At 44.0% G+C, this 24,792-nt stretch overlaps 1 protein-coding gene across 6 annotated transcripts in view; it reads left to right on the forward strand.

Annotated features, from left to right (window-relative positions):
- The window catches only part of Kiaa0753 (KIAA0753 ortholog), a 53,085-nt gene extending 32,697 nt beyond the window's left edge, over positions 1-20,388 (forward strand). For 4 of the 6 annotated variants that reach the window (XM_041664922.1, XM_041664924.1, XM_041664921.1 and 1 more), the window contains exons 13-19: positions 4,238-4,316; positions 5,285-5,374; positions 8,102-8,287; positions 9,331-9,412; positions 14,766-14,886; positions 15,292-15,516; positions 18,952-20,388. In XM_041664922.1, coding sequence (XP_041520856.1) covers positions 4,238-4,316; positions 5,285-5,374; positions 8,102-8,287; positions 9,331-9,412; positions 14,766-14,886; positions 15,292-15,516; positions 18,952-19,069 — 901 coding nt within the window. In that variant the 3' untranslated portion in view covers positions 19,070-20,388. Of the gene's footprint in view, positions 1-4,237; positions 4,317-5,284; positions 5,375-8,101; positions 8,293-9,330; positions 9,413-14,765; positions 14,887-15,291; positions 15,517-18,951 lie in introns of those variants that run through there. The other 2 variants (XR_005975650.1, XR_005975651.1) reach the window with 2 other exon arrangements.
- Positions 20,389-24,792: the final 4,404 nt, after the last annotated feature.

Raw genomic sequence — 24,792 nt, forward strand, 5'->3', positions numbered from 1 at the left:
CAGTGGGAGGGAATCTGCCTTGGTGATCTCTCTTATAAGGCTGATTGTCTTTAACTCCGATCCACTTGACTTTTCACATCTCATTTATTCCTTCATATGTATTTTTTTCTGAAAAAGTAAATATAGCATACACGTAGAAAAACACACTAAATTCACATGTATGGTTCAGAATATTATAAATGAGCACCTGTGCATTGCCTCTGAAATCAGGTAATACTGTTGTGGAAGCTATGCCTCCTTCCCCTAGAGATAGAAACCTACTGTCCTGATTGCTGAGTTAATCTTTTCACTACCCTTGTTCACAAATCTACTACTGATGTATGCGTTTCTGTCAACAACCTTAATTTTGGAAACAGAAGTGCCAATTTAGCAGAGTATAGGAAGGGCAGTTTGCTAGTGCTAGAGGAAGACTCGGGAGACTTGGTTGCAGGATCTGGGTTATAACCTGACATTGAGCTGTCCTCCACAGTATTCCTGAGTCCCATCCCAGGAATCAGAGAGCAAGAGCACCAGTGAGCCATGGCAGACAAGACAGGGTTTACCACCTGGGCTGTAGGTGAACCAGCTCTACTAAACTTCTGGAAACCTTGTCTGGAGAGTGAGCTGCCTGCTTGTGCTCTGCTTTCTCAGCTCCTCTGGGCAGCCTGTGGGGATGAGGTGAGGACCCTCAGCACAGAGGTCCTAGAGATAAGCTTCATCAGCATCAGGAAAGACAAGACCAGCGTCTAGGCTAGACTTGCTTCATGGATTTCCTTGTCATGTCCTCTTGCTGTTTGTGTGCTTGTTTTGATCAAGCACAGACTAATTCAGCTTCTTCTAACTGCAATTTTATAACTTTATTTGATACTGCAGATAGTTCTCATTCACATTGATTGTCTATAGGTTTTTTTGGGGGGATGCAGGGGGTAGTGGTTTGGTTCTTAATGTTTTTGTTTGTTTTATTTTGGTTTTTTCTTTTTGTCTGTAGGGTTTTAAATGTGGTAACAAGGATATAGATTACCAAAGTATAGAGCTTGTTTGCTGACTCCACATCCTTATTTTCTGGACAAATGCATGCAGATATAATAGGAACATACATTTGACTCAGACGACTTTATTGAGCCTGCTATTAGTATGCACATCTGGAGTTCCCGCCTCCTTTATGGCAGATTTCAGATTTTTCTGAGTGTCCAGCCAGCACATTTTCTGAAGCCCACACTGTGGGTACCATTGTGAATGTTGATGTATTCTTAGCTCACCACAGTCTTAGTTACTTTTCTGTTGCTGTAATGAAACACCATGAACAAGGCAACTTATGAAAGAAAGCATCTAATTGGCTTACAGTTTCCAAAAATTAGAAATAATGGCAGTATGAAGGAATGGCTAAGAACTCACATCTTGTTCCACAAGTAGGAGACAGATACACGCCACACACACACACACACACACACACACACACACACACACTCTTAAACCGGCTTTGATAACTTCAAAACCCTTACCCAATGACACACCTCCTGCAACAAGGTCAACACCCTCCTAATCCTTCCCAAACAAAACAGTTCCACCAACTGGGAACCAAGTGTTCAAACATGTGTACTTATGGAGACCCTTCTCATTCAACCACCACAGCCACCTCAGTGAGGGCAAAATGGCCTTCTTTACCTTCTGCAGAAGCCATTAGTCCAGGTCCTCTAATTTAGCTTCTTTGAGAGGGTGAGCTAGGCAGGGTGGTGTATTCCTGTGATCCTAGCACTTGGAAGACTGAAGCAGGAAGATTGCTGTGAGGCCAACCCATTTTATAGTATCTTGACCTTGTCTCAAAATAATAATAATAATAATAACAACAACAACAACAACAATAACTAATTAGAGGGAAAGCAGTCCTTTTTCCAGATTTTCAAATTAAAAAATGCCTTTTCTATGCTTATATTTGCTAATTTTGCATACTCACTCATTATCAGTCTTATTATAGAATTTTTATTTGGAAATGATTTTTAGTGGAAAACTTGTTAATATTAAACTTTTATTATTAGGTAATTATGCATTCACACAATGTTGTAATAATACTGAAAAATCTTGGGAAATCATTTCTCAGCTACTACTGTAGCATCTTAAACTGTTGACTACATATAATCAGGATGTAGATATTTATTGACATAGTGAGGGTACATGTGATTAGCAGGCATTGCCACAGCCAGGAACATGTCCATCACTACAACATCCCCCATGTTTATATAGCCACACAGACTTCTTTACTGCCCCCAGCCACCTTTTGACTCAGAAAGTGTGGCAGCCACTAATCTGCTTTCTCTTTTTATAATTTTGTTTCAAGGTTGTTATTCTGCAGTGTATAACTTTCTGGAATTGGCTTTTTAAATGTTTGTTTATTCCAATGGGAGGGGTGAAGTAATAAGGGCGGCGGGGCTGCGTCCCCAGCACCGCGGCCGCCTGCCCGGCTAGCTTATGCCCCGAAATAATTACACGGAAACTGTATTCATTTAATCACTGCTTGGCCCATTCTCTTCTAGGCTAATTCTCACATATTAATTTAGCCCATTCCTAATCATCTGTGTGTAGCACCCCAAGGTGTGCTTACCGGGGAGATTCTAGCCTAGTCCATCCTGGGTCCGAGCTTCATCCCGGGAGCGGGGCATGGCGTCTCTCTCAGGCGTCTGCTCCAGAGAGGAGAGCTGTCGAGACTCTGACCTCACTTCCGCTTCCTCCCAGCGTTCTGTTCTGTTTACTCCTCCCACCTATCCTCTAACCAATAAAATGGGCCAGGGCAGTTCCTTTATTAGCCAATGACCTTCCTCCATCAGAGGGGAGTATTGTATCTTTGTGTACATAGTGTACATATGGACATCAGAGGCCAACTTGCAGAAGTCAGTTCTTACTAGATTATGGGGATCAAACTCTTATCATCAAGCTTGACAGCAAATGACTTTAGCCTTTGAGTCATCGTACCTGCCATAGAATTGGCCTTTTTTTTCCTGAAGTAATTCTCTGGAGAGTCATTCTGGTCACTCCATGTATTGTTTGTTCATTCTTTCTGTTGGTGAGTTGGGTTTCATCTTAGTAAACAGCTGAGGGACATCGGGTTGTCATTAGTATGGCATAATTATGACTAAAGATTGTATAAACACGCATGTATTATGTGATGTGTTTTTATTTTACTGCCGTAAGCTCCCAGAGTGAATTTGTTGGGTTGTATGCTGCTTCTTCTTTTTCAAAGCTTAAATAAAAAAGTTTTAATTTGTATTTTTTTTAAATTTTTTTCCCATGGTATTTATTGAGCTCTACATTTTTCTCTGCTTCCCTCCCTGCCTCTCCTCTCCCCACTTCAATCCTCCCGCAAGGTCCCCATGCTCCCAATTTACTCAGGAGATCTTGTCTTTTTCTACTTTCTACTTCCCATGTAGATTAGGTTTATGTAAGTCTCCCTTGGTATCTAAGGGAGTGTTGTCTAAGTTCTCTGGGATTGTGATTTGTAGGCTGGCTTTCTTTGCTTTATTTTTAAAAACCACCTATGAGTGATCAGGTGTTCGAAGATGTGTGGATTGATACCTGGGTCTTCTATTCAGTTCCATTGGTCCTCCTGTCTGTTCTTATAACAGTACCAGGCTGTTTTCAGAACTGTAGCTCTGTAGTAGAGTTTGAAGTCAGGGATTGTGATGCCTCCAGAAGTTTTTTTATTGTACAGGATTGTTTTCGCTATCCTGGGTTTTTTGCTTTTCCAAATGAAGTTGAGTACGGTTCTTTTGAAGTCTTTGAAGAATTTTGCTGGGATTTTGATGGGCATTGTATGCTTCTTGTATGTTTTGGTTTCTGTCTTAGTCACTGTGAAGTCTATTGCTGTGAAGAGACACCGTGATTAATATGACTGTTATAAAAGAAAATATTTAACTGGGGGCTTGCTTACAGTTTCAAAGGCTTAGTCCATTATTACCATGGCAGAGAGCATGGTGGTAGGCAGGTGTGGGGTGGGAGGTGTAGCTGAGAGCTACATGCTGATCTGTAAGCAGGGTGGGGAGGGAGGAAGGGAGACAGAGAGTTGGGGAGGTAGGATTTTGGTCTAACTCAGAGCAATTGAATTCAAATCTGCCTTTCACAAGATCCCAGGGGATGCATGCCGTCATTGTGGTTGGAGGAGCACTGTGGTTTATCATCACTTGGTTTGCCTTCACCTTGAGGAATTAGAAAAATGTGCACAATAGGGCATTCTGGCTTCTGAATTTTCAACTTTACTTCTAAACAGTGTTTCTGCCACCCAGTTAGCTGACAAGGTAGAAGCGACAGTTCTGGAGCGGTTGAAGCCCCTCTTGATCAAGGCCCAGGTAACTGATTCATCTCATTTCCTTGCCTTTGGCAGTTCTGAAATGAAAGGAGTTTGTTACTTAGGTCACACTGACCCTTTTTTAGAGGGCCAAGTATCTTCAATTATGGGAACCTGCAGTACAGAACAGGGTTTCACTGCTAGGGCCCTTCACAACCTCCAGACCACTACACACGTCCTCTGTGTGGATTGGGGGGAGGGAGGCAATGAGAGGGTATAGGCAAGGGGAAGAGAAGCAAGCACTGTTTTTGAGAAGGGTGACATTTTTACTTGGGGAAGGAGTTTAGAGTGAATTTTCCATTCTTTTCTATTCAATCTATTGATAATGATGGTGTTTACTTAATCATTCCCTGGATGCTGGTCTCTGTGACCTTGGTAACTTAGAATTATTGGCTATTTTACAGTAGGAGAGGGGGATTTGGTACACTTCTCTGTACAAGCTAGAAGTTTCTCAAAGATGAAGTGACTTACAGCATACCACGATTTCATGTCACCCTCTGTAAGCAGTAGGGATTCAGTAGTGACACCTTGATGGACCTACCCTGGAAATAGAAGCCATGCTGTTTTCAGGCTTCTAGATGAGGTCATGTAAGAATATGATGATCGTAGTTGGTTGAACGGCATTCTGAGTCTAGGAAGTTATAGGATTATTGACCTCAGAGGGTTCCTAGAGATGGAGTTGTGCAATGCCCTCATTTGACTCCTGAAAGAAAATACAGCACAGGCAGGTTGAATGACTTGCAAAGCAGCACATAGCTACTCTGGCAGTGTTTACAAAGTTGAGTGATTACAAACTGCCTGGAGCACCAAGGACAACACATGGCATTTGTTTTCCCCGAGAACCAAGTGCTCTAATTGCTGCCAAAAGCATATTATAGCTGCATAGTTCCACACAGGTTATTTTGCAACATGACTTATTCCGAGTTGTACATTGTTATAATCTGTGAATGCATTTGTCCTTTTTAATAGAGAGTTAATTCTTCTGTGGAAACAAATAGTCATTTGAAGGATCGTCTGTCACCAAGCGCAGCAGCAGCAGCATCCCAGCCTGCCGAACAGGTGTGTGGTATTGGGATTCTGGTCTTATTACATGTTAATGTCTCCAGTCAAAGGAAAATGATATGCAGATTACTTTGCAAACACTACATTATCCTACTCAAGGAGAGTGAAAATTCTTTTTCATATGTGACATGTTAATTCTTAGAGTGTATATTTAGTTCTGTGTCTGAAGGGGCCTTGCACACAGCTCACAGACATCTCTAGAGCCACAGGTTTTTGTTGGTGCACTTTTATCTCTCCCCATAATGACAGTGTAGATAAACTGTGGCACTGAATGTTGATGGCCTAAGGCAGAAGACTAGCTCCTTCATTTCTTTCTCATCCAGCCTACTTTGGCTTATTACTGGCCTAATTTCCTTTCTTTTTTTTTTCCTTTCTTTTTAAGGCTTAATGTTTTTGTTAAGCAAGCAAGTTTTGAGTACCCAGTACATGACCATGGTCCAACAGAAAAGAAAGAAGGTCCAAGGAAGAAATGAAAGCATTTGTGGAAAATAAAAACCTCTTTTGTTGTTGTTCAGGCTAATCTTCCTCTGGAGGATTTGCTTTTAATGTTTAGGGGACTGTCCCTGTCTGCCTGACCCTAGGGACTTTAGAGTAGAAGGTGCAAGTTGCATTCCTTTAGTCCTCTAAACGTTGAGAAAAGATACTTGCTCTTCCAGACAGGTAACAGGCAGAGAGTATAAAGGAGTTAGGAGGAAGCAGGAGTGGCATTGCAGTAGCCCAGTGGCCTTGGGAGAAAGAAGACTGTAGGTCAAGACTGTTCAACCAGCGTCATTATTGAGCAGGGTTTTAGCTGTATTTCATTGTTGCCATTTTTTATGTTATTATTTTGTGTTGGAGTCCCATGTGAGGTCAAGCTACGAGGATAGGAATTAAGCCATCATTGTTCATTACAGTCTCAGATGTGTCGATGGCTTGGTGGTTTTTGTGTCTCATGGCCACTAAAAGCCCCTTTTAGACTCCCATTGAAGTAGTGGGCTAACACCTAACCTAGGAAAGCTGCTCTATAAAGCATTTCAATATGAAAGGAAAATGAAATGGATTACTAACAGTAAAGCAGACATATATAAATATTATGAGTAAAACAGGCTTTTATGTGCAAATTAAATTATCTTTAATACAATTGTTTGAAAGATAAAATCCAGCTCTTGTTTAGAATTCTGGGATGTTGGAAACATTCTCATTGCAAGGAGTTTTTCAGGCTATACATCAATAACCAGTGTTAAAAATAATCAGACAGCTAATGACTGCTGAGAGAGGGAGAATTAGTCTTTCCCAGGGATGAGCACCCTAACTGATAATCTGTTGAAGACCAACTTCGACAAAACTCATTCCAGGGTAGGAGCATGAGGATTAGAATTATTAAGCAAGAAGAACAGAGAGATATGAGAAATAAGAGACAGAAACACAGTACAGCCTTGGGAGGGCCAGTCAGTAAATGTTTATTTTTTACACAATTACATATTTCACACCGAAGGGGGAGGAAGGAGGCAACAGACTTTATTGACACGATATAAGGAATAGACTTGAATTCTCTGGATCTTTGGTCTAGGTGGAGCAGATCACCTCTAACCCAAAATACTAAGTAACCACACTCTAGGTCAGCATCTCTTGTCTACTCCTGTTGACAGCAACTTTGAGAGAGGAAAAATAAGTTCAAACTCTCTGACCTCCAGTCAAGGTGGAACAGGCTCACAACTCTGTGGGTCCTCACAATACAAAATGGTCAGCCCTGAAGTCATATTCACACAAGCAACACTAAGAGTCTTCAGCAGGTTGTGTTTATATAGGTGTATGTGTGTAACAATAATAAAGAAATAAAGGCTAGCACTTAGAGAGAGAGTAAGAGGGGAGTGTGGGAGGGATTGGATGGAGAAAAGGGACGGGGCAAGTTATGTAATTGTATTTTAATGAAAACATTTTTTAAAAATTAGAGTTTGAGGCCAGCCTGGTCTACAGAGTGAGTTCAGATAGTCAGGACTGTACAGAGAAACCCTGTCTTGAAAAACAAAGAAGAGAAAGAAGACAAGCCCAGAGAGGCTGAGTAAATTTATCCAGAGTTGAAGGGCAGAACCAGTCTTTACTCCCAGGAATGTCTCATTCTTTACCCAGAAGATAATAGTTTTTTTCTAAAATGCAGATCAGATTATAGATCTATATTAGGATCAAGAAAAATAGTTGGGTGTGATGAGAGAAGCCTTTAATCCCAGCACTTGGTAGGGAGAGGCAGGAGGATCTCTGTGAGTTTGAAGCTGGCTTGGCTCTATAAAATGAGTTCCAGGACAGCCAGGGCTATGTAGAGACCCTGTCTCGAAAGAAGAGAGAGAGCGCGCACATTGGAGAAATGCTTTGCACACTGTAAAGTACTTTGTTCATTTAAAGCACACAAAATCAGGAGAGAATGTTCTCTACCACCTAGAATGTGTGATGTATAAAATAGGGTACATTTCCCTAAACGTGGCCGAAGAGATACGTGCTCTCCCAGTCAGCAAGGCAGGTGAAATGGTTGGTTGTCAATAAGGCACTGCTTGGTCATGCAGTCACTTAAGCGGCTGAGAAGAATTGTGTTGGCTTGTGCTTTTGTTACGTGCTGACCGAGAAGTTGTTCTGGCATAGGATCTCTGCCATTTGAATCACTGTGCTTTGGAGTTCTAATGACTAACAATAATCTTTAATTTTTTGGTCCTCTTTTATTACCTTTTCATCCTTTCTACCTTCATTTTGTAGGCTTCAGGTGTCAGTTATGCGTCCAGAAATGTTCATCAGCTGGACGACTGTTTGGAAGATGCTGCTCATGAGCTAAGGGCCATGACTCAGAATAAGACCTTGGGGTTAGAAACTTCAGCCACATTGGGGAACAGAAAGGACAGCCCTGATCTAGAGACCATGATGCTCCGGATGGAGGAAATGGAAGTAAGGTCTGGGCCTGCTGGTCTGTTTTGCCAGTGGGGGTTCACCTCTGCTCCTGATCGTGCTACTGACACTCAGTATGACAGAGCCACAGGGTCCTACTTTTAAATCCAAGCTCTCTTTGCCAACTAAGTGTAGCTTGGTTCAGTCACTTACCCTGTCTAATAAGTAGGTTTTTTGAGAGTAGAAGAAGATATAAAGTATTTAGCAAACATAACCCAATAAGTGGTCCATACTGTTACCACTCTGTTAACAGAGACTTGTAATTTCAAAACCATAGATTCCAGGACTTGCTCCCACAGTTTGGGCCATTGACTTTTGCATCCATAATTTATAGACACCATTCAGTTGCCTCTTCTACCTTGCTGTAGTGACCCTGTCAAACACAGGTGTCCTTACCCTCTTTAATTTCCAGACTAGTACTTTTAGAATGACTCCCTTTTCTTACAAACTTTTAGACCTCAGATAGGAACCATCCCACTGGATTATTCAAGAACAGGAAACCAAAGTGCAGTGATCAAATGGTGTGGTCAAGGTCATAAATGCTGAGAGAGCTGGAGCACCCTGTTTGGGTCTGACCCCACACTCAGCATTTTTGCCTTAGTTACATCATGGTTAACTCAGTTCTTCCTCATTACTAAATAGGAAATTATAAAGAAGATAATTTTTGGTGGTTTTTGAAAATTTAAAGACATACTGTTTGTCCTATTCTTAAATCGCTTCCCCTCTCTTGGAGTAACTGCCTAGACCTGAGCTATCCTCAGCAGTAGAAAGAGCCAGCATATGTCTGCTGAAACACAGGTGGTCCGTAGAAGGACAGGGGACATGTGTCTGCCATCACAGCAGGCTCTAGGGACAAGCTAGCCAAGGTGCAGTCGTGTTAGTCACACTGTTTCTCCTAGGCTTCCCTCATGAGCTGCTCACTTCCTGGCCCAGTAGACACCTGTTCTCATCAGTGTCCGTCTGCTGAGCTGTTCCCACACTTACTACTTCTGGTTTATAATGAAACTTACTTTTTCTCATAAATAAAACTTTCTTTTTTAAAGAAATACCAGGAGACAGTTCGCCAAAGATATAATAAAATTGTTTACGCTGACCCTCACTTATGGATGCACGAAGAGAGAAATGGTAGGTGTTTTTCCCCAGCCCTCATATTTTACTCTGAAAAATTTCAAACATACTGAAAGGTTGAGAAAAGCTGCCAATAATGACCAGAACCCTGACTTGTAACTGTAAGGTTACCATACCACTGTTGAGCCTCTGCACCCAGTTCATCCCAGTTTTGCATTTCAGATGTAATTCAAGGTAAACTGTAAAGTATTTCAAAGGAAACCACCAGATAACCGTGCGTTTGACTCCACATATGCGACATCAGCTTGAGGTTCTTACTTATTTATGGTTTTGTTTTGCTTTTCTGAGGTCAGATTTATTTAAGGAACAGGGAGATGGCTTAGTGAGAGACTGAAACAGGAGAATTGACAGGAACTCCCAGGGCCAGCTAGCCTGGCATAGGCAACAAGAGAGACCCTAGTGGGCTGGAGAGATGGCTCAGTGGTTAAGAGCAGTGCCTGCTCTTCCAAAGGTCCTGAGTTCAATTCCCAGCAACCACGTGGTGGCTCACAACCATCTGTAATGAGGTCTGGTGCCCTCTTGTGACCTTTAGGCAAACAAGCAGAAAGAATATTGTATACATAATAAATACAAAGTGGAAGGCCCTGACTGGCATCTAGTGTTGTCCTGACCACCAGGCATGCTCCATGCCATGCCAGTGCCTGCATTCTTACACCTTCCCCATCTCTGTCTGTCTGTCTGTCTGTCTCTCTCTCTCACACACATACACAAATTCACAAATTTATTAACTAGAAAAATATTTGCATGTAACACACAGATCTTAACTGTGTCTTTTGAGGAGTTCTGACAGATCTGTTTCTTACCCAAACTCCTGTCTAGATGGAGCACGCATGGTTGCTGCAGAAATATCTCCTATGTCCTTCCCAGTCACTTTAGGCAATACTACTTTTCAGCCTTTTTGACTATCTAGAGGTTTGAGCAAGTGCAAGCTCTTGTTGGAGAATGTGTTCTTGTCCAGACTCTTACAGTTAACAAAGCATATTATAGTCCATTGTTGCTGATTTTCTGTTGCTACTAGCAAATAGAAGCTTAGAACACTTCTCACCCACAACTTACTGAATCAGAACACATTTAGTCTCTATAGCTTGAGTCAGAAAGCTGGAAATGAGTCTCAAAGAGAAGTGAAGATTCTGGCAGGGCTGGTTCCTTCTGGACGCCTAGATGATGGTCTGTTCTGTACTGCTCTCCCAGTTTCTACGGCTGCCTCCATTCCCCAGACTGGCCTTGTTATCCAGGGTCTTTTTCTATGGTATGTTTCAGCCGCGTTTCCTCCAGTAGTCAGGCCTTCCTTTGTTTGCCTATTGTAAAGACACCTGTAATCACATATACAGATTACTCTGCCTACTCATCTCAAGATCTTAAAGTCCCTTCTGCGATGGAGGTAACACAGAATCCAACTATTGATTGTGAACATCTTGGGGTCCATTTACCTTACTAGCTATGCCTCCTCCCTCTCCTTATCCCCCTCCCCCTTTCTTCCTGAGAAGTATTCCTTGGAATGTCCATACTACATCTAATTTGCATGTTTGCCAGGGTATTTGTTTTCATCCAGTTTGAGGCTATTAAGAATAAAGTGAAGGTGCTGGAGAGATGGCTCAGTGGTTTAGAGCACATGGTGCTCTTGCAGAGGACCTGGGCTCAGTTCCCAGCACCCATGTGATGGCTGACGGTAGTCTGTAACTCCAGTTCCTGGAGATCTGGGTCTCTCTGACCACTGAGGCAGCTGGCTCACAGTATACATACCTACAGGCAGGCAAACCCTTAAATAGAAGTAAATACATCTAAAATTTATTTTAATAAAGCAAATAATGAATCTAATAAAAAAGCCTGGTGACAGATTTCTATAATCCAAAGCTGAGGCAGGAAAATCAAGAGTTCTATCTTGGGTGGCATATGAATTCCAGGCTAGCCCTGCACAGACCCTGTCTTAAGTAAATCTGCCATAAACATATTAATATGTAGTCTTTGTGTGGACCATCAGTTTTTATTTCTCTTGAATAAATACCTAAGAAGTAGACTTGCCAGATCATGTGCTAGGTGTATCAAACTTTATAAAAACCTGCCAGACTGTTGCCAAGGAGCTGAGCCATGTCCACTCCTGTGTCCATTGAGCTGCCCGTGCTTGCCTCCAGCAGTGTCAGCCTTTTACACTGCGTCCTCGTAATGGATCTGGCAGGAGAATTGGTATTTCTTGGTATTTCATTTTCACCATCTTTTAATACATTTTAAGCTTTATTATTACCTTTAATTGTGGGTGTGTGCCTGCAGGGATGGGAGGTGGGGGTGCCCAAAGATGCTGAATTTCCATTGGGTACCTGCCAGATGTGCTGGGAACTGAGCTCAGGTTCTCTACAAGAGCTGTTTATGCTCTTAATATCGAGCCATCTCTCTCTTTCCCTCTCTTCTTCTTCTTCTTCTTCTTTCTTCTTTCTTCTTTCTTCTTTCTTCTTCTTTTTTTAATGTTTCTCTGTGTAACAGCCCCGACTATTGTGGAACTCACTTTGTAGAACAGGCTGGCCTCAAACTCAAAGATCCACCTCTCTCTGCTTCTCAAGTGCCAGGAGTAAAGGCATCCGCCACCACCGCCTGGCAATTTCTCTTTCTTGATGAGTAATACTTTGAACCTTTTCAAGTGATTAGTAGTCAGTGGGGTATATAATTCTTTATGAGATGTTCAAAATCGTTTTGTAGCTTTTTAATTGGATTGCCCTTTTATTTTTTTTAATTATACAGATTATTTGTGTGTTCTAGGCATAAGTTCTTGTCAAATATATGTTTTGAGTTGGTTTATTTTGTTTCTGTTTTGCGTACTTTGCCATGCTGAGGATCGAAACCAGGACCTTGCATACGCTCAGCAGACACTGTACCTTTGAGCTATCTTCTCAGCACTGCATTTTGTTTTGTGTCTTTAAAATAACTGCTATATTCATAGTTGTCTGACCACTGTTGGCTGCTTCTTCCTCAATTCCAAAATGTTTATTTTGACACCCCCCCCAAAACAACCCTATGTGGGTATCAGTGGTTACTTCCAATCCCCCCCCCACACCACTTTGTGGCAGCCACCACCCTACTCAAGTGGATGTTTTGCAGTCATATGTTTCTTATGTGTAGCTTAACTACTTCCTCTCTCAATGATGTTAAAGTTTTAATTCTAATAAAACCTCAGTCAACTTTGTATATCATTTTTTTTGTGTGTGGCCCAGGGAATCTTTGCCTGCCACTGAGGTGAGAGTTTACTATTTTCTTCTAGAATAAGGTTGGTTGGTTGGTTTTAGCTTTAAAGTTTAGCACTATGGTCTGTCTTAGGTAAAAGTTTGTGGTTTGAAGAAAAGCTGCTGATATTCATTTGTTTTAGCTCTATTTGAAGAAAGAGACTTGGTTTTCTCTTCCACTTTTCAAAACTCGTACATTTATTTACATTGTGGCTGCAATTGCTAGACTCCTGCCACAGTTTGTCTGGGAAGCATTAATCAAATTCTGCTTCCTCATGAAAGAATAGCCGTGGTTGAGCATTACCCTAGTGAAACTTAAATCCAGTGCTTATTACATTTACTTAGAGATGTGTAGGAAGTTGCACGTAGATGCTTGATACCAGCTTGTATCACATGGAATTCTTTCAAGATACAAATTTGCATCATTTTTAAAAAAGTATTCTCCATGTTAAATTTTGAAAGATGGGCCATCTAACAGAACATGCATGTACTCTTCTGTGCTTTCTGCAGTTTTTATGCATTTTGTTGTTACTCATGGCGACAGCCCCTGGCTTCTATCTCATGGGCTAGCAACTGAATTATTCTTCTGGGCCTGGCTTGTGTGATCAGTCCTACCCGTGCAGTACTTTTCTTGTACAGGCTGAACAACCATAAACAAATAGGGATACTCAACCTTTATTATAGAGCTCTCCCTTTGCCCAGTTCTTGCTTGTAAACTCCCACAGCCTGTTCTAACAGGCTACAGCTATTTGCCAAGATGTTTAGCTTTCCCAACTAAGCCCCAGGTTCCCTGAGGCCTCGAGAGTTTGTCAGTCATTCACGCCCCCATTGCGGCTACCAAAAGTAGCCAGGACCCTTTTAATGATTGTGTTGATTGTGTAGGCAGACAATGGACAGTTAGGATTTTTTGAGTTGGAGGCAAAGGAAAGGGATGTGTTTACTGATGGTTTGACCATGGACCACAAAAATAGGTTACATACTGTGAAAGAAAGTTTTAGGAGAGACTTAGTGTCTTTTCCTTTCAATAGGACAACCTTTAATTATTAGTTGTTACATAGGCATCTGTGTAGAAGGCTTCATTTACATTTCAGAGGAGCTTTTTAGAGTCTGGAGAAGTTGCTTAGCAATAAAGAAAGCACACTACTCTTACGAAGGACTGGAGTTTGATTCCCAGCACTCACATCAGGCAGCTCTCAACTGCTTGTAAATGTAGCTTCAGGGCCCCCATTGCCCTCTTCTGGTATCTCTAGGCACCTAGACTCCTGTGCATATACCCACACACAAACACACATAACTAAATAGTTTTTTAAAAAGAGGAGCTTTTTAAAACACTAAGAACTAAGTGAGTGTTAGACACTTGTAATTCCAGCATCATGAGAGCACTGTAGGATCCAGAACCATGCTTAGAACCAAATTTAAAGTGATATTAGGGTTATGTGATGTCTAATCCTTTCCTTGCAACTCTGTGAATAACTGAAAATTGCTTTTACTCAGTAGTGGTAGCATTTTTACAGAAGCTGATCTTGGCAGTGTTTGTTCCTGACAGTGAGTGATCATGAGCATGTATATGCATCAGAGAAAGTGTCTTGCTGGAGCAACTTTACCTGAGGGACGGGTTTCTTTCTTCCACTTGAAACACATTTAAAACTAGAAATCATCTGAAACTCAGGAGAGCTCTCAGGTCTGCAAGTTGTAGTTAATAAATTAGTGTCTTGACTCTCATGCAGATTTTTTTGCAACAGTGTTCAGAGACAAGTTATATCTGCTAATTAAGTGTTCAGGTCTTTTGGATGGCTTTCTCCTTCAGTAATCAAAGCATTTAAAGGTTAAGAAACAAACTTCTTGACTTCAGACTCCTTGACTGGCAGCTGGGTCCCAGTAAAATGGTATCTCCTGAGGCCTTTCACAGAACGGACAAGGACTCTGACGTGGTGCTGGGGAGCAGTACTGCGTTCTGAAGACTGACTGCAGTGTTTTCTTTCTCTAGAACTTAAAAATCCACCCTTGTGTTTGAAGCCCCTCTGCACCAACCCCGGCCTGTGTCTTAATGTGTGAGAAAGATGGCTATGATATCCTCAGAGTTCGTTAGCTACTACCACACATTTTTGACATCAGTCATTTTATACCTGTCCTTCTAGGCCAGAACAACCCAACAGTAAGTGAAAGACCTTTGGCTCCCCATCCAATCAAGATCACTAAGACAGCAACTCCCAAGGACCCAGCCGTGAACATCTTGTTAGAGAGGCCCTGCAATGCCAAGTAAGTGAGAGTGACACTGTGGCTTTTCTAGTTGGTGGCATTGGGTGTGGTTCGCATGTGACAAAAGTTGTTTGGAGCAAGTTCTTGCAAACTCTGATGGATCAGTAAGACGGTGGTTCTGTGGTTGGCATTGAACGCTAGCATTGTAAGGAAGCCTCCGGCACCTGGCAGTTTAGCTGGCTTTCACTCTGGCATATACGATTGTGCTGACACTCAGTGTGAGCTTTATTTCATGCACAGAGCAGGAATGCCTGCAGTATTGAGGACTAGTGTGGTAGAAAGAAGTGGGAAGCGATGGCACGATGCTGGATTTTGTTCAGTGTGAGGAGGGCAGGCCATCGTGGTGCAGGAACAGCTCGCTCTTGCTTACATGTGAATGCTTTCGTCCCTCTCATGTGTTCTCAGCTCACTGGATGAAAGTGTGGGGACAGAGGAGGAATCAGAGAGAAGGGAGGCCCGCTTTCCCTCCGCTGGAGAAGATCTACAACAGAAGGAAGGCTGGACTCCCCTCTTTGTTCCACCACGGATGCGGCATAGCATTGGTGATTACTGTAGCCGATTTGAGCAATTCCTACGAATTATATCTCATGAGGCTATAGGCTCATTCAACCCATGGCTAATAGCTGAAAGGTTAGTAAAATTTCTGTCTCTGCTTACAGGCCAAGGACCAAATTATAGATTTGAAGAGGATCTGGAGAAAGGACTTAGCTGAGGTCTTAATCTTTGCTTTGGGGTTGTAGTGGCCTCTCATGGGTGGTGTGCAGCCTCCTCTGTGAACCGCTCTTCTTCAGATGCGCCCTGCAGTCTCCTCTCGGGCAGACTATCAGTCTGAGACCAGGGTGCCATAAAATGTTGTAGGCTGACTTGAAACAACAAGAATGTCTTTTCACAGTCTGGAGGCTGGGAGTTATCTAAGATCAAAGTATCTGATGGGTGTCCCCTTCCAGACTGGCTGACAGCTGCCTTCTTACTCTGTCCTCTAGTGACAGAGGTCCTCTATCTCTTCCTCTTGGGGTACTGTTCCCATCATGAGGACTCTACCCTTGTGACCTCATATGGACATCATTACCTTCCTGGCTGAAGCTGTCATACTGAGAGTTAGGGCGTCAATGTATGAATACAAATACTCAAGTTAGGGCTGATTTCTTGATGCCGTTGTTGAGGATTGCACTCCATAAGAGAATACAAGTATTGCTGGACAAGAAATGGCCATTATCAAATGCTCCTGGCTGAGACACATGGGCCTTGATGAGCAGCTAGCTTCTGCCTGCACTCTTCTTCCTGTGCCTCTCTTCTCGGCCTCCAGGTACCTCCTCCAAGTACTGCTGTATAACAAAATGCAAAAGGCATTTTTTTATCATTGAGCAAAATAGTAGATTACCTGTATTTTCTTAAATTTTAATCATTTTATTTTCATTCATGAGCTTTTGACATCATGTACTGCTTCTCCTTAGGTAATTAGAGCCCATGTGCTGCCCTGGGCAAGGTGTGTGCTAAGGAAGGAGACTTAGGGCTTCAGGGAACCTGGATTCCAACATAGCACATCCAGAAATATGGGAAAGCCATTCAAAAAGTATTGCCTTTGAGTATAGGAAGCAGCCAGTCCATATTGGTAGTGGAAGACAGGTCAGGAAGGATGTTACTCTGAGGCAGAGTGAAGAGTTGGAAGGAAATCCCATGTCATATGTGACCTGCTGTGCTGTGAATGAGAAGTGCCCTGTGTTCCCCTCATGGTTTAGTGGAGAAGCAGGATAGGAATATAGAGACAGAAACAGATACAAAGACTGGTCACTTCCAGAAATACCATATTTCTGCTTCCAGAAATGACACGCCTGGTGATTGAACCACTTCTCCCCTGAGGATAACTGTTAATAGAAAAGCTGGATTAAAAATAAAATGTATACTCTTGAAGGCATCTAGATACCAACTAGGTAATGAAGAATAACTAGGTCAGGACCGTGGAGAAGACAGGTGCTCAGTCCACATATGGTGCTGGATGGTTCATTGTGAAGGGCAGCATGTCCACAGCCTCCTCATGTCAGAAGACAGAGGTGGAACCCAGTGGTGCCAAGCTACTGCCTTAGTAAAGTTTCTCTACTTCGTTGTTTGTGGTGCTGGTTTTGAACCCAGGACCTTATAGATTCTAGGCCAACCCTCTTCTGCTGAGCTACATCCCCAGACCTTGTATTACTTGGGATTGAGACCTTGGAAGGTTGCATTCTCTGTAAGTTTAGGTGACCTGGATATATAGGTCTTCTTCCGGACTTTACTCACAGCCATATTTCCCCAGTTGCTGAAGTGATTCCAGATACTCTTGTTCCTGAGGCTCCAGATGTAAACAAACATAAATTTTTCTTTGGAAAAAATCATATCTTTATGGGAGACTTAATTTATTCTATAGTTTTCAAAACAGTGTCTAGCTTATAGTGGAAATAGCCAGGCAAGAGAGAGACAATAGCAGCAGCTCATCCACAACAGCTCCAAATAGCAAAGCTGTTGACAGACTCAAATAATTGCCTGTGTGGTCACGGACATAAAAGACACAACTTAGAATCTTGCCAGAAGACTGGGATCTAGTCAAAATCCGAACATACATCCAAGGATAAAAAGGAGACTTTCTGAAATGAGGAATGTACTGGATAGGCTCAATAGCAAATTAGATACAGAAGAGAAACTTGGAGGCTTGGAATGTGGAAATACATATTTATCTCCAGAGCAGTATAGAGAGGCAGCATTAAAGGTGAAAGGTAAAGACAGGAGGGTTGGAACACAGAAGAGCAAGCAGTGTAGTCTAATATATGTAAGGGTATGGTCTGAGAAGGAGAGGAGAGTAAGACAGTGGGTCTGAGACAATATCCAGAGAGATAATGGCTGTCACCCCCAAGGTGACAAGGAACAAGTCACAAAGACACAGGAAAACAAACCCCAGGTAAGTCTGAAAATATCTCTATCATTAATTATAGAGGAAAATGGTGGATTATAAGGAAGACGCCTGAAGACATCACAACTGAGTGGTAAAATCAGCAGTTGTCAGGAAAGGGGCAAGCACTAGGGGACACAGTAGCCCTCTTTTGGCATCTGTTCCAGAAATATCTAGCTGACCGTGATTGTAAGGGAGTACTAGACAACCCCAGAGACAAGGACAGTAGAAGATTAAAAAAAAAAACTTCTCAAGAAATGTCATGGTCACCGGGCAGTGGTGGCACACACCTTTAATCCCAGCACTCGGGAGGCAGAGGCAGGCAGATCTCTGTGAGTTGGAAGCCAGCCTGGTCTACAGAGTGAGTTCCAGGACAGGCTCCAAAGCTACTGGAAAACCCTGTCTCAAACCATACCCCCCCTCACCAAAAAGAAAAAAAAAGAAAAATAAGAAAGAAAAAAATGTTAAGGTCATGGATGGGAGACTGAGGAACTTATTTTAAATGAGAGAATGAAACTAGTCTAAAGAGACATGACAACTAAATAGTGTGGATTGGATCCTAAACTCTGAAAAATTTTAATGGCATTATTTGGAAGGTCAGTAAGGATTGAATAAAGTCTATAGGTAAGATTAGATAATGGTTTATAGTGATGTTATGACAACTGTCTGCACAGTGTCTTTTCTAGGACACACTGAAGTTCTTGAGGGATCCCAGGTCTGCAGCATACTCTCCAGCAGTTTAAATGAAGAGGTCTGTGTGTTGTGTGTGCATGCACATGTTTATTTAGAGACAGCTGGGATTCAGAGGACCTTGACCTTTCCCACAGAGAAAGCATGCACCTTCGCTGAGCTAAGGTTGGACTGTGGCCAGGTCCTTCATTTCCAGTCACCTCTAATGTCAGCTGTCTCAAGAGTGAGGTCCGTTTGTCTGTTTTAGTACTTTTGCAGGGCTTGGGGAACTAGGTGCTACCATGTTAATATCTGGGAGAGCCAGATATTAATTCTTTTTCTTCTCCAGAAGTATCTTCACTCTTCTAGGTTTTTGGATCTCCACACAATTTTCAAGTTGATTTACTAGGTTTTCATGAATACTGAACAGCTCTGTTTGACTGCCCACGCCTTCAGCTGTGTCCTTTGTTTTCCAGCTTTTCAGACGAGCTGGTAGATGAAGCCCTGGGGGCCGTGGCTGCAGAACTGCAGGATGTGTGTGAAGACTATGCAGAAGCCGTGTTCACCTCAGAGTTCCTGGAGGCTGCTGCATGAAAGCTGTCCAGGCAGGGTCCTCATAGCTCCGCAGGAGGGACAGCAGCACCCTGTGTCAGCCCATGGGGAGCCTTTGTCCTCAGCCTCCCACTGAAGGGAAGTGCCAGTGAGGTCATCCTCACTCTGCGTTCTCTCCTTGCCGTAGCAGTGGTTCTGGAAGTTACAACAGGGTGGGTTATGTTTCTCAGTGCTCGAGGAACACGAAAGGATTATAATGATACAATATTTTCAGAATGTGTAATTTTCCCACTGAATTGGTGTGTTCATTCCTCTGACTCAGTTTGGAGATCAAAATGTTTTGAAAGGTAATGGATAAAGACATTTCACATAGGAATCCCAGCCTCTGTTGAACCACAGGGGAGGGCTGATCAGTGCTAACCCAAGTGCAGTCACTATCTGTTCCCAGCACCTGGATCCTGTGGTAAATGTGTTCCTCACATTGTCACTGGTGCTGCCTGTGAGGACACCTGTCCCTTCTGAGTGACAACCAACATGGAATGCAGAGTCACCAAGCCTCTGCTGAGCAGCAGTAGGAGTGGACAGCCTGGCACACAGACCAAACACTTTCTCCTCGGCTCACTCCCTAGGGAGTTTTTCATGTTTTCAGTTCCTTGGATTCATTTACTGCTGTTTTGACGCATGCTGATATGAAGAGCATTTCTCTGACTGCAGAAGTTTGAGGATAGGAGAGAGCAGGCCTTCCCCATGCCAGCTCACTTTTCCTGAGGGCAGAAGGTCCTCTCCATACCACAGAGCATCCCATCTGAAGGAGGGAGCCAAGTGGTGACTGGAAGACTTGGACTTTCCAGGGGACCAAGATGCCCTTGTGGCCTTTTGAAGGCTCATACGTCCTTGTGCTAAGGTTTTCAGAAACTCTGAATTGAGAAAAAGAAAAGGAATGTGTGTAAAAATAAGGCAACTGCCTGAAAAAAAGTTTTCCTGGGTCAGTTATTTGCATGAGGTTTGGTAAAGAAATAGAAGAGAAAGGGAGAGACCACTCGAGGATTCGTGTGAATATGGGTACTGCGGATGCCCGCGTGGCCTCCTGGGATTGTTTCCAAGGTACCAGAAGTTCAGGTGATGATTTAGCTGCTTTGTCACACGTATTTGTGCAAAATTGATTTTTGTTTAATATTTTCTCGCTTATTGTTACATAACCTCAGAATGTAAAGAGCATCAAGGGAATCGTAGTCTTCAGTCTGGAGAGTAAACGTGCACTTGAGCCACGAGAAGCACTTGTCGTTGGTGGTGTAAAGTCATTTGTGTGACTGTTTTTACTGTGCTTATTTAAAAAATAAACTCAGTATTTTAAATTGTGATCATGTCTATTTGAAATAATTTACATCTTCTTTTCCCACAGGCAATGTGAAATGGGATTTACAGAAACCCCTGGGAATACTTTTGTATTTGACGTTAACATAGTAGACTATTTGCCACCTCAGAGAAAAATAAATGCTAATAAAACCTAACATTTATTGAGCACATGCTGGAGTGTTGCTCTGACGGTGTTCCCTGCACTAACTTAACGCTGTGTACTCTGTAAGATAGGTACCGTCACACCCCACTAACAGATGAGAGCAGGAAGGGGGGTTGGGGCCATCTAGCCTGTGTTCCTCAGCTACACTGTGGTCATGGAATCACTCACTTCCATGAAGATTACTGTGTCACTGTGTGCGTGCTCCTGCCTCTCCTTGTCTCCAGCTAGTGGCCTAGACACTGCTTCTGGAACCGTGCCTTTGCTAAGTACTTCCTACGGAGGCCTGTCCTTGCTGATGGCCCCCCTGCACCAGGCGACATCCACCAGGTGGATGAGCCTCACCTCTGCCTTGTGCCCAGGCTCTGCTTCACAGCCCAGATCCTGTAGCTCTTGACAGTGAGACACAAAAGTAAACCACAAGAAGTGAGCATCTGGAAATGGGGATTAAATCCTCTGGCTTAGATGCTCCTGCATACAGCCTTGCAGCCAGACCACGAGAGCTTTTGCTTCGTGAAAAGGGGCTGAGCACATGTGAGTCATTCTCTGATTCCCTTGGGTTTTCTCATGACCTGTTTTAGAGGGCCATGCGTGAGCCGAAGATGTTTGTGCTGCCTGAGCTCCCCACAGTTTGCTGAGATGCCTGTGTGCTCCTCAGTGCTCCTTCCCACAGGCCGCCTTTCACTGCCAGGCCAGGCTGTCTCACCTGTTTAGTCCTAGTCTCCGGTTAAGACTTGCGGGCAGGGATTCTGCCTAGCACGCGGTTCTTGCTCTGCAGTTTCTTTTGAATTAATGTACTGGGGGTGGATCACATCCCGTATAGTCCACAGATATGTGTAGGCCTTGCATGGCCCTGGCATATGGCCATCTAGGAGGGTGCACATTGGTCTAGGGATCTACTGCTGTTAGCTTTCAACTCGAAAACTTATCTCCCTCCACCTAGACTGGGGGAGGGGTACCCCAGCTGCTCTTGGGCCTGCAGGCTGCCCCTGTAAACCGAATGTGGGGCAGACCCAGGGCTAGAGAGCTGACAGAAGTGAGCGGGGTGCAGGTGGGAAGGTGGCCTCTGTCCCTTCTTGGTGTGGTTGCCCTTCCTGCACCAGGGTGGTGTGCTGGAAGAGGAACAAGGGAGATGAGAGGAAGTTTTCACCCTCCTCTTCCCAACTAGTTCCAGGTGCCAGCCTCCCTGCATTGGGGGGCCCCAGGAGAGTGAGCAGAGGAGGCAGTGCTGGGAGGGGACATAGTGGCCACAGGCTGCAGGTGCAAGAGTCCAGATGAAGCAGAAGGACCACACTCAGAAGCTCCTATTTCTTCTGAGTGCAGTTACTGTCTTAGTTTGACACTGGTTGTTGCCTGCAAAGCTGAAAACCAAGCCCTACCCTTAGCATGGCTCCTGGTCACCATGGAGGTACTCTGGAGCAATGGTTCTCCACCTTCCTGATGCTGTGACACTTTAATACAGTTCCTTATGTTGTGGTGACCCCCCAACCATAACATTATTTTCATTTCTACATCATAACTAATTTTGCTACTGTTATAAATCATAATGTAAGTATTTGCTTTCTGATGGTCCTTTGGGGATCGCAACCCATAGGTTGAGAACCACTACTCTGAAGGGTTCCTCTAAGCAAGCAAGCCCTTGTTTCTTTGGGCCCCTGCAAAGCAGAAGGCAGCGATCTAATCATGTATGTCCTTACCAGTACTGACCTCCCGTCAGCTCTTAGCTGGTGCCAGAACTGTTTATGGTCAGTTTCAACACCGGTGTTTATTTCAGTAGCCAACAGTGCAGGCTTGGGTTGGAAGGGTTCCTGTCAGCCCGGTAGAATCATTTATTTCCCTGACCCTGGATCCCACAGCTTTAGCCTCTCCCTGTCCCACTCCAGTACCATAAAGTACTCTGTGGGGAGCCTCTGAAGCCCTGCCTGTGGTTTCTGAAGCCCCTTTGCATTATCTGCAGCCCAGCCGTGAGGTACCATGGCAGTTTTTGGGGGGCAGGGCTGAGAGGCCGGCCGGCCGGCTGCCCACCTCCACCTCTTCTGCTCTGACAGCCCTTCTCATGTACCAGACCTCTGCTCCCAGGCGCGTGGGCCCTTTGCTTCCACTGCAGCCCTCCACCCTGTCGGGGTTCATACTTACACCTGCCAGACGCCCTCCCCCTATCTCTTTCCTAGTCCCTGCCTTCCTCCTCAGCCTGGACATGCATTTTTTCTCCTCAGCTTCTTTCCCAAGTATCCTGCCCACGTGTCCACTCTAACTTCCTGGTCTTGGTGAGGTCTCCTATTCATGGGCTGCAGGTCAGTAGCCTTACTGAGAAGCCCCCTGTATGTTCCTGCCTCTGCTTGGGTGGGGCCTTCAGTACCTCCAGTTTAGCTCTCAGTGCCTGAGAGTTCCTGGGCTTGGGAGAATTCCTAGGAGCTTCTGGCTCAGGAATCTATGTTCCAGGGGAGAAAGGGTACCCAAGTCCTCAGGTTCACCAAGTCACCAAGTCTAAGCTTTATTTGACCTAGAAAAGTCTGACAAACACTGGTTACTCAGGTGCACACAAGGAAGAGGGAGCATGGAGACTGGGCCAGCTACCAGAATGTTTGCAGGATTCTTCAGAACCTTTAAGACCTCCCAGGAGAGCCACAGCTCCAAGGTACTCAGAGCAGAGGGCTTTCATCGTCACTGATACCTAATGGAGTTATCCAGAGTAAGAGAGACTGTGTGTGTACTTGGGTTTACCACCACCTCACATCTACCCACTGTCTTAAAATCCCCAGGTGCCTTTAGGTATATGCTGCTCTCCCTCTAGGTCATGTAACAGCCCCTTTATGTACCAGTAGTAGTTCAGGTGGTTAAACTCTCCTGTCACTCCCATACCTTAGTTTCCAAGTCTGTAATGTGGACGAAAAATGATACCTGCCCAAGGTTTTTGTGACGATTAAATGATATGGGCATGAAAATCCAGAGATCAGCACCTGGCTGTAAGTTCTGATATCTATTCGCTGTTAGGTTTCTTACAGAACCTGTTAGGAGAGAGCCTTGGCATGCACCAAGCAGCTTGGAATGTTCTCATCTCTTGTGTTGGTTTTCTCTATTCTCTGTCCCGTGTGGATGCTTGCCGTGTCCTTCCGCCTGGACACCTGACAGTGCGTTCCTAGTTTTTTCTTTTTCTGCCCTGGGCATCATATCTGGGGCCTGTCCAGCTGTCTGCTGGCCTGCCCTAGACCCACATCCTTGTCTAGGGCCTCAAGATCACCAGAACTTTCTAAACTGGATCACAGTAGATATATACAGTAGATGCAGTATTAGCCGTCCCATTTTACAGATGTAAAAATCAAAGCTTATGGAAATGAGGGACTTGATTAGGGCCAGCTAGACAGAGTAGCAAACCCAGAACTGCCAATCTCTGTCTGTCACCTCCGGTTCCAGTGTCCTTCCGCTTTATCACGGTTGCCGGGGTCCAGGAAAGGGCACTACAGTAGAAGGGGAGGAACTCGGTATTTCAAGCCAGACTTGGTGATAACTATTTTGTGTTGGAAAAACTCCACCTCATGTGGCTTCAGTTTCATCTGTAGCATGGATCATTAGTGTTAGTGTGAGAATCAAATAAGGCGGTAGAGAACAGCACTTAGCCGCGCCCAGGTGATGGGGTGACTTGGTTGTCACGACTGTTATGGAGGCCAGTTTCAGGCAGGGTCCAGCCTGAGCAAGAAAGTAGGGGGAAAAGAAGGCAGGTTAGGGTGAAGAGGATGAAATGGTGCCAGCAGCTAGACTAGAATATGGTTTGGGCTCCATGGCTGTCTGCCTCAATGTGGCTCGGTTGCCTTCATCTACTCAGCCAAGCACAGCGACAGTCATGCAACAGGGCCACAGTAAGTACTCGCTCCCACTAAAGATGAAGACAGCGCTTGCATTCGACAGCTAGTGATGTAAGAGTCATCTGCTTGAGAGCTGTAACTCAGTGGGTGACGTGCTTGCTCAGTGGGTAGCATGCTCAAAGCCTCAGGTTCAATCCCCAGCACCAAATAAATAGCACATTGGTGCATATCTGTAATCCCAGCACAGAGGAGCTGGAGGCAGGAGGATCAGAAATTCAAAATGCCACGCGCCCATTTAGCATTCGTGACACAAAGACCTTCATCTTTCCAAGATGGCCCCTGGGCTATCTCATTGGCATTGGCCACTTCCTATAAGGAGACACAGTCCCATCTAATCCCTCTGCTCTGATTGGTCAAGTCAGAGACACCCATCCGCAGGAACAGAG

This window comes from Microtus oregoni, unplaced genomic scaffold (genome assembly GCF_018167655.1).
Source record: "Microtus oregoni isolate MIOR12 unplaced genomic scaffold, Mior012 000015F_ref0000493, whole genome shotgun sequence".
Taxonomy (NCBI): Eukaryota; Metazoa; Chordata; class Mammalia; order Rodentia; family Cricetidae; genus Microtus; species Microtus oregoni.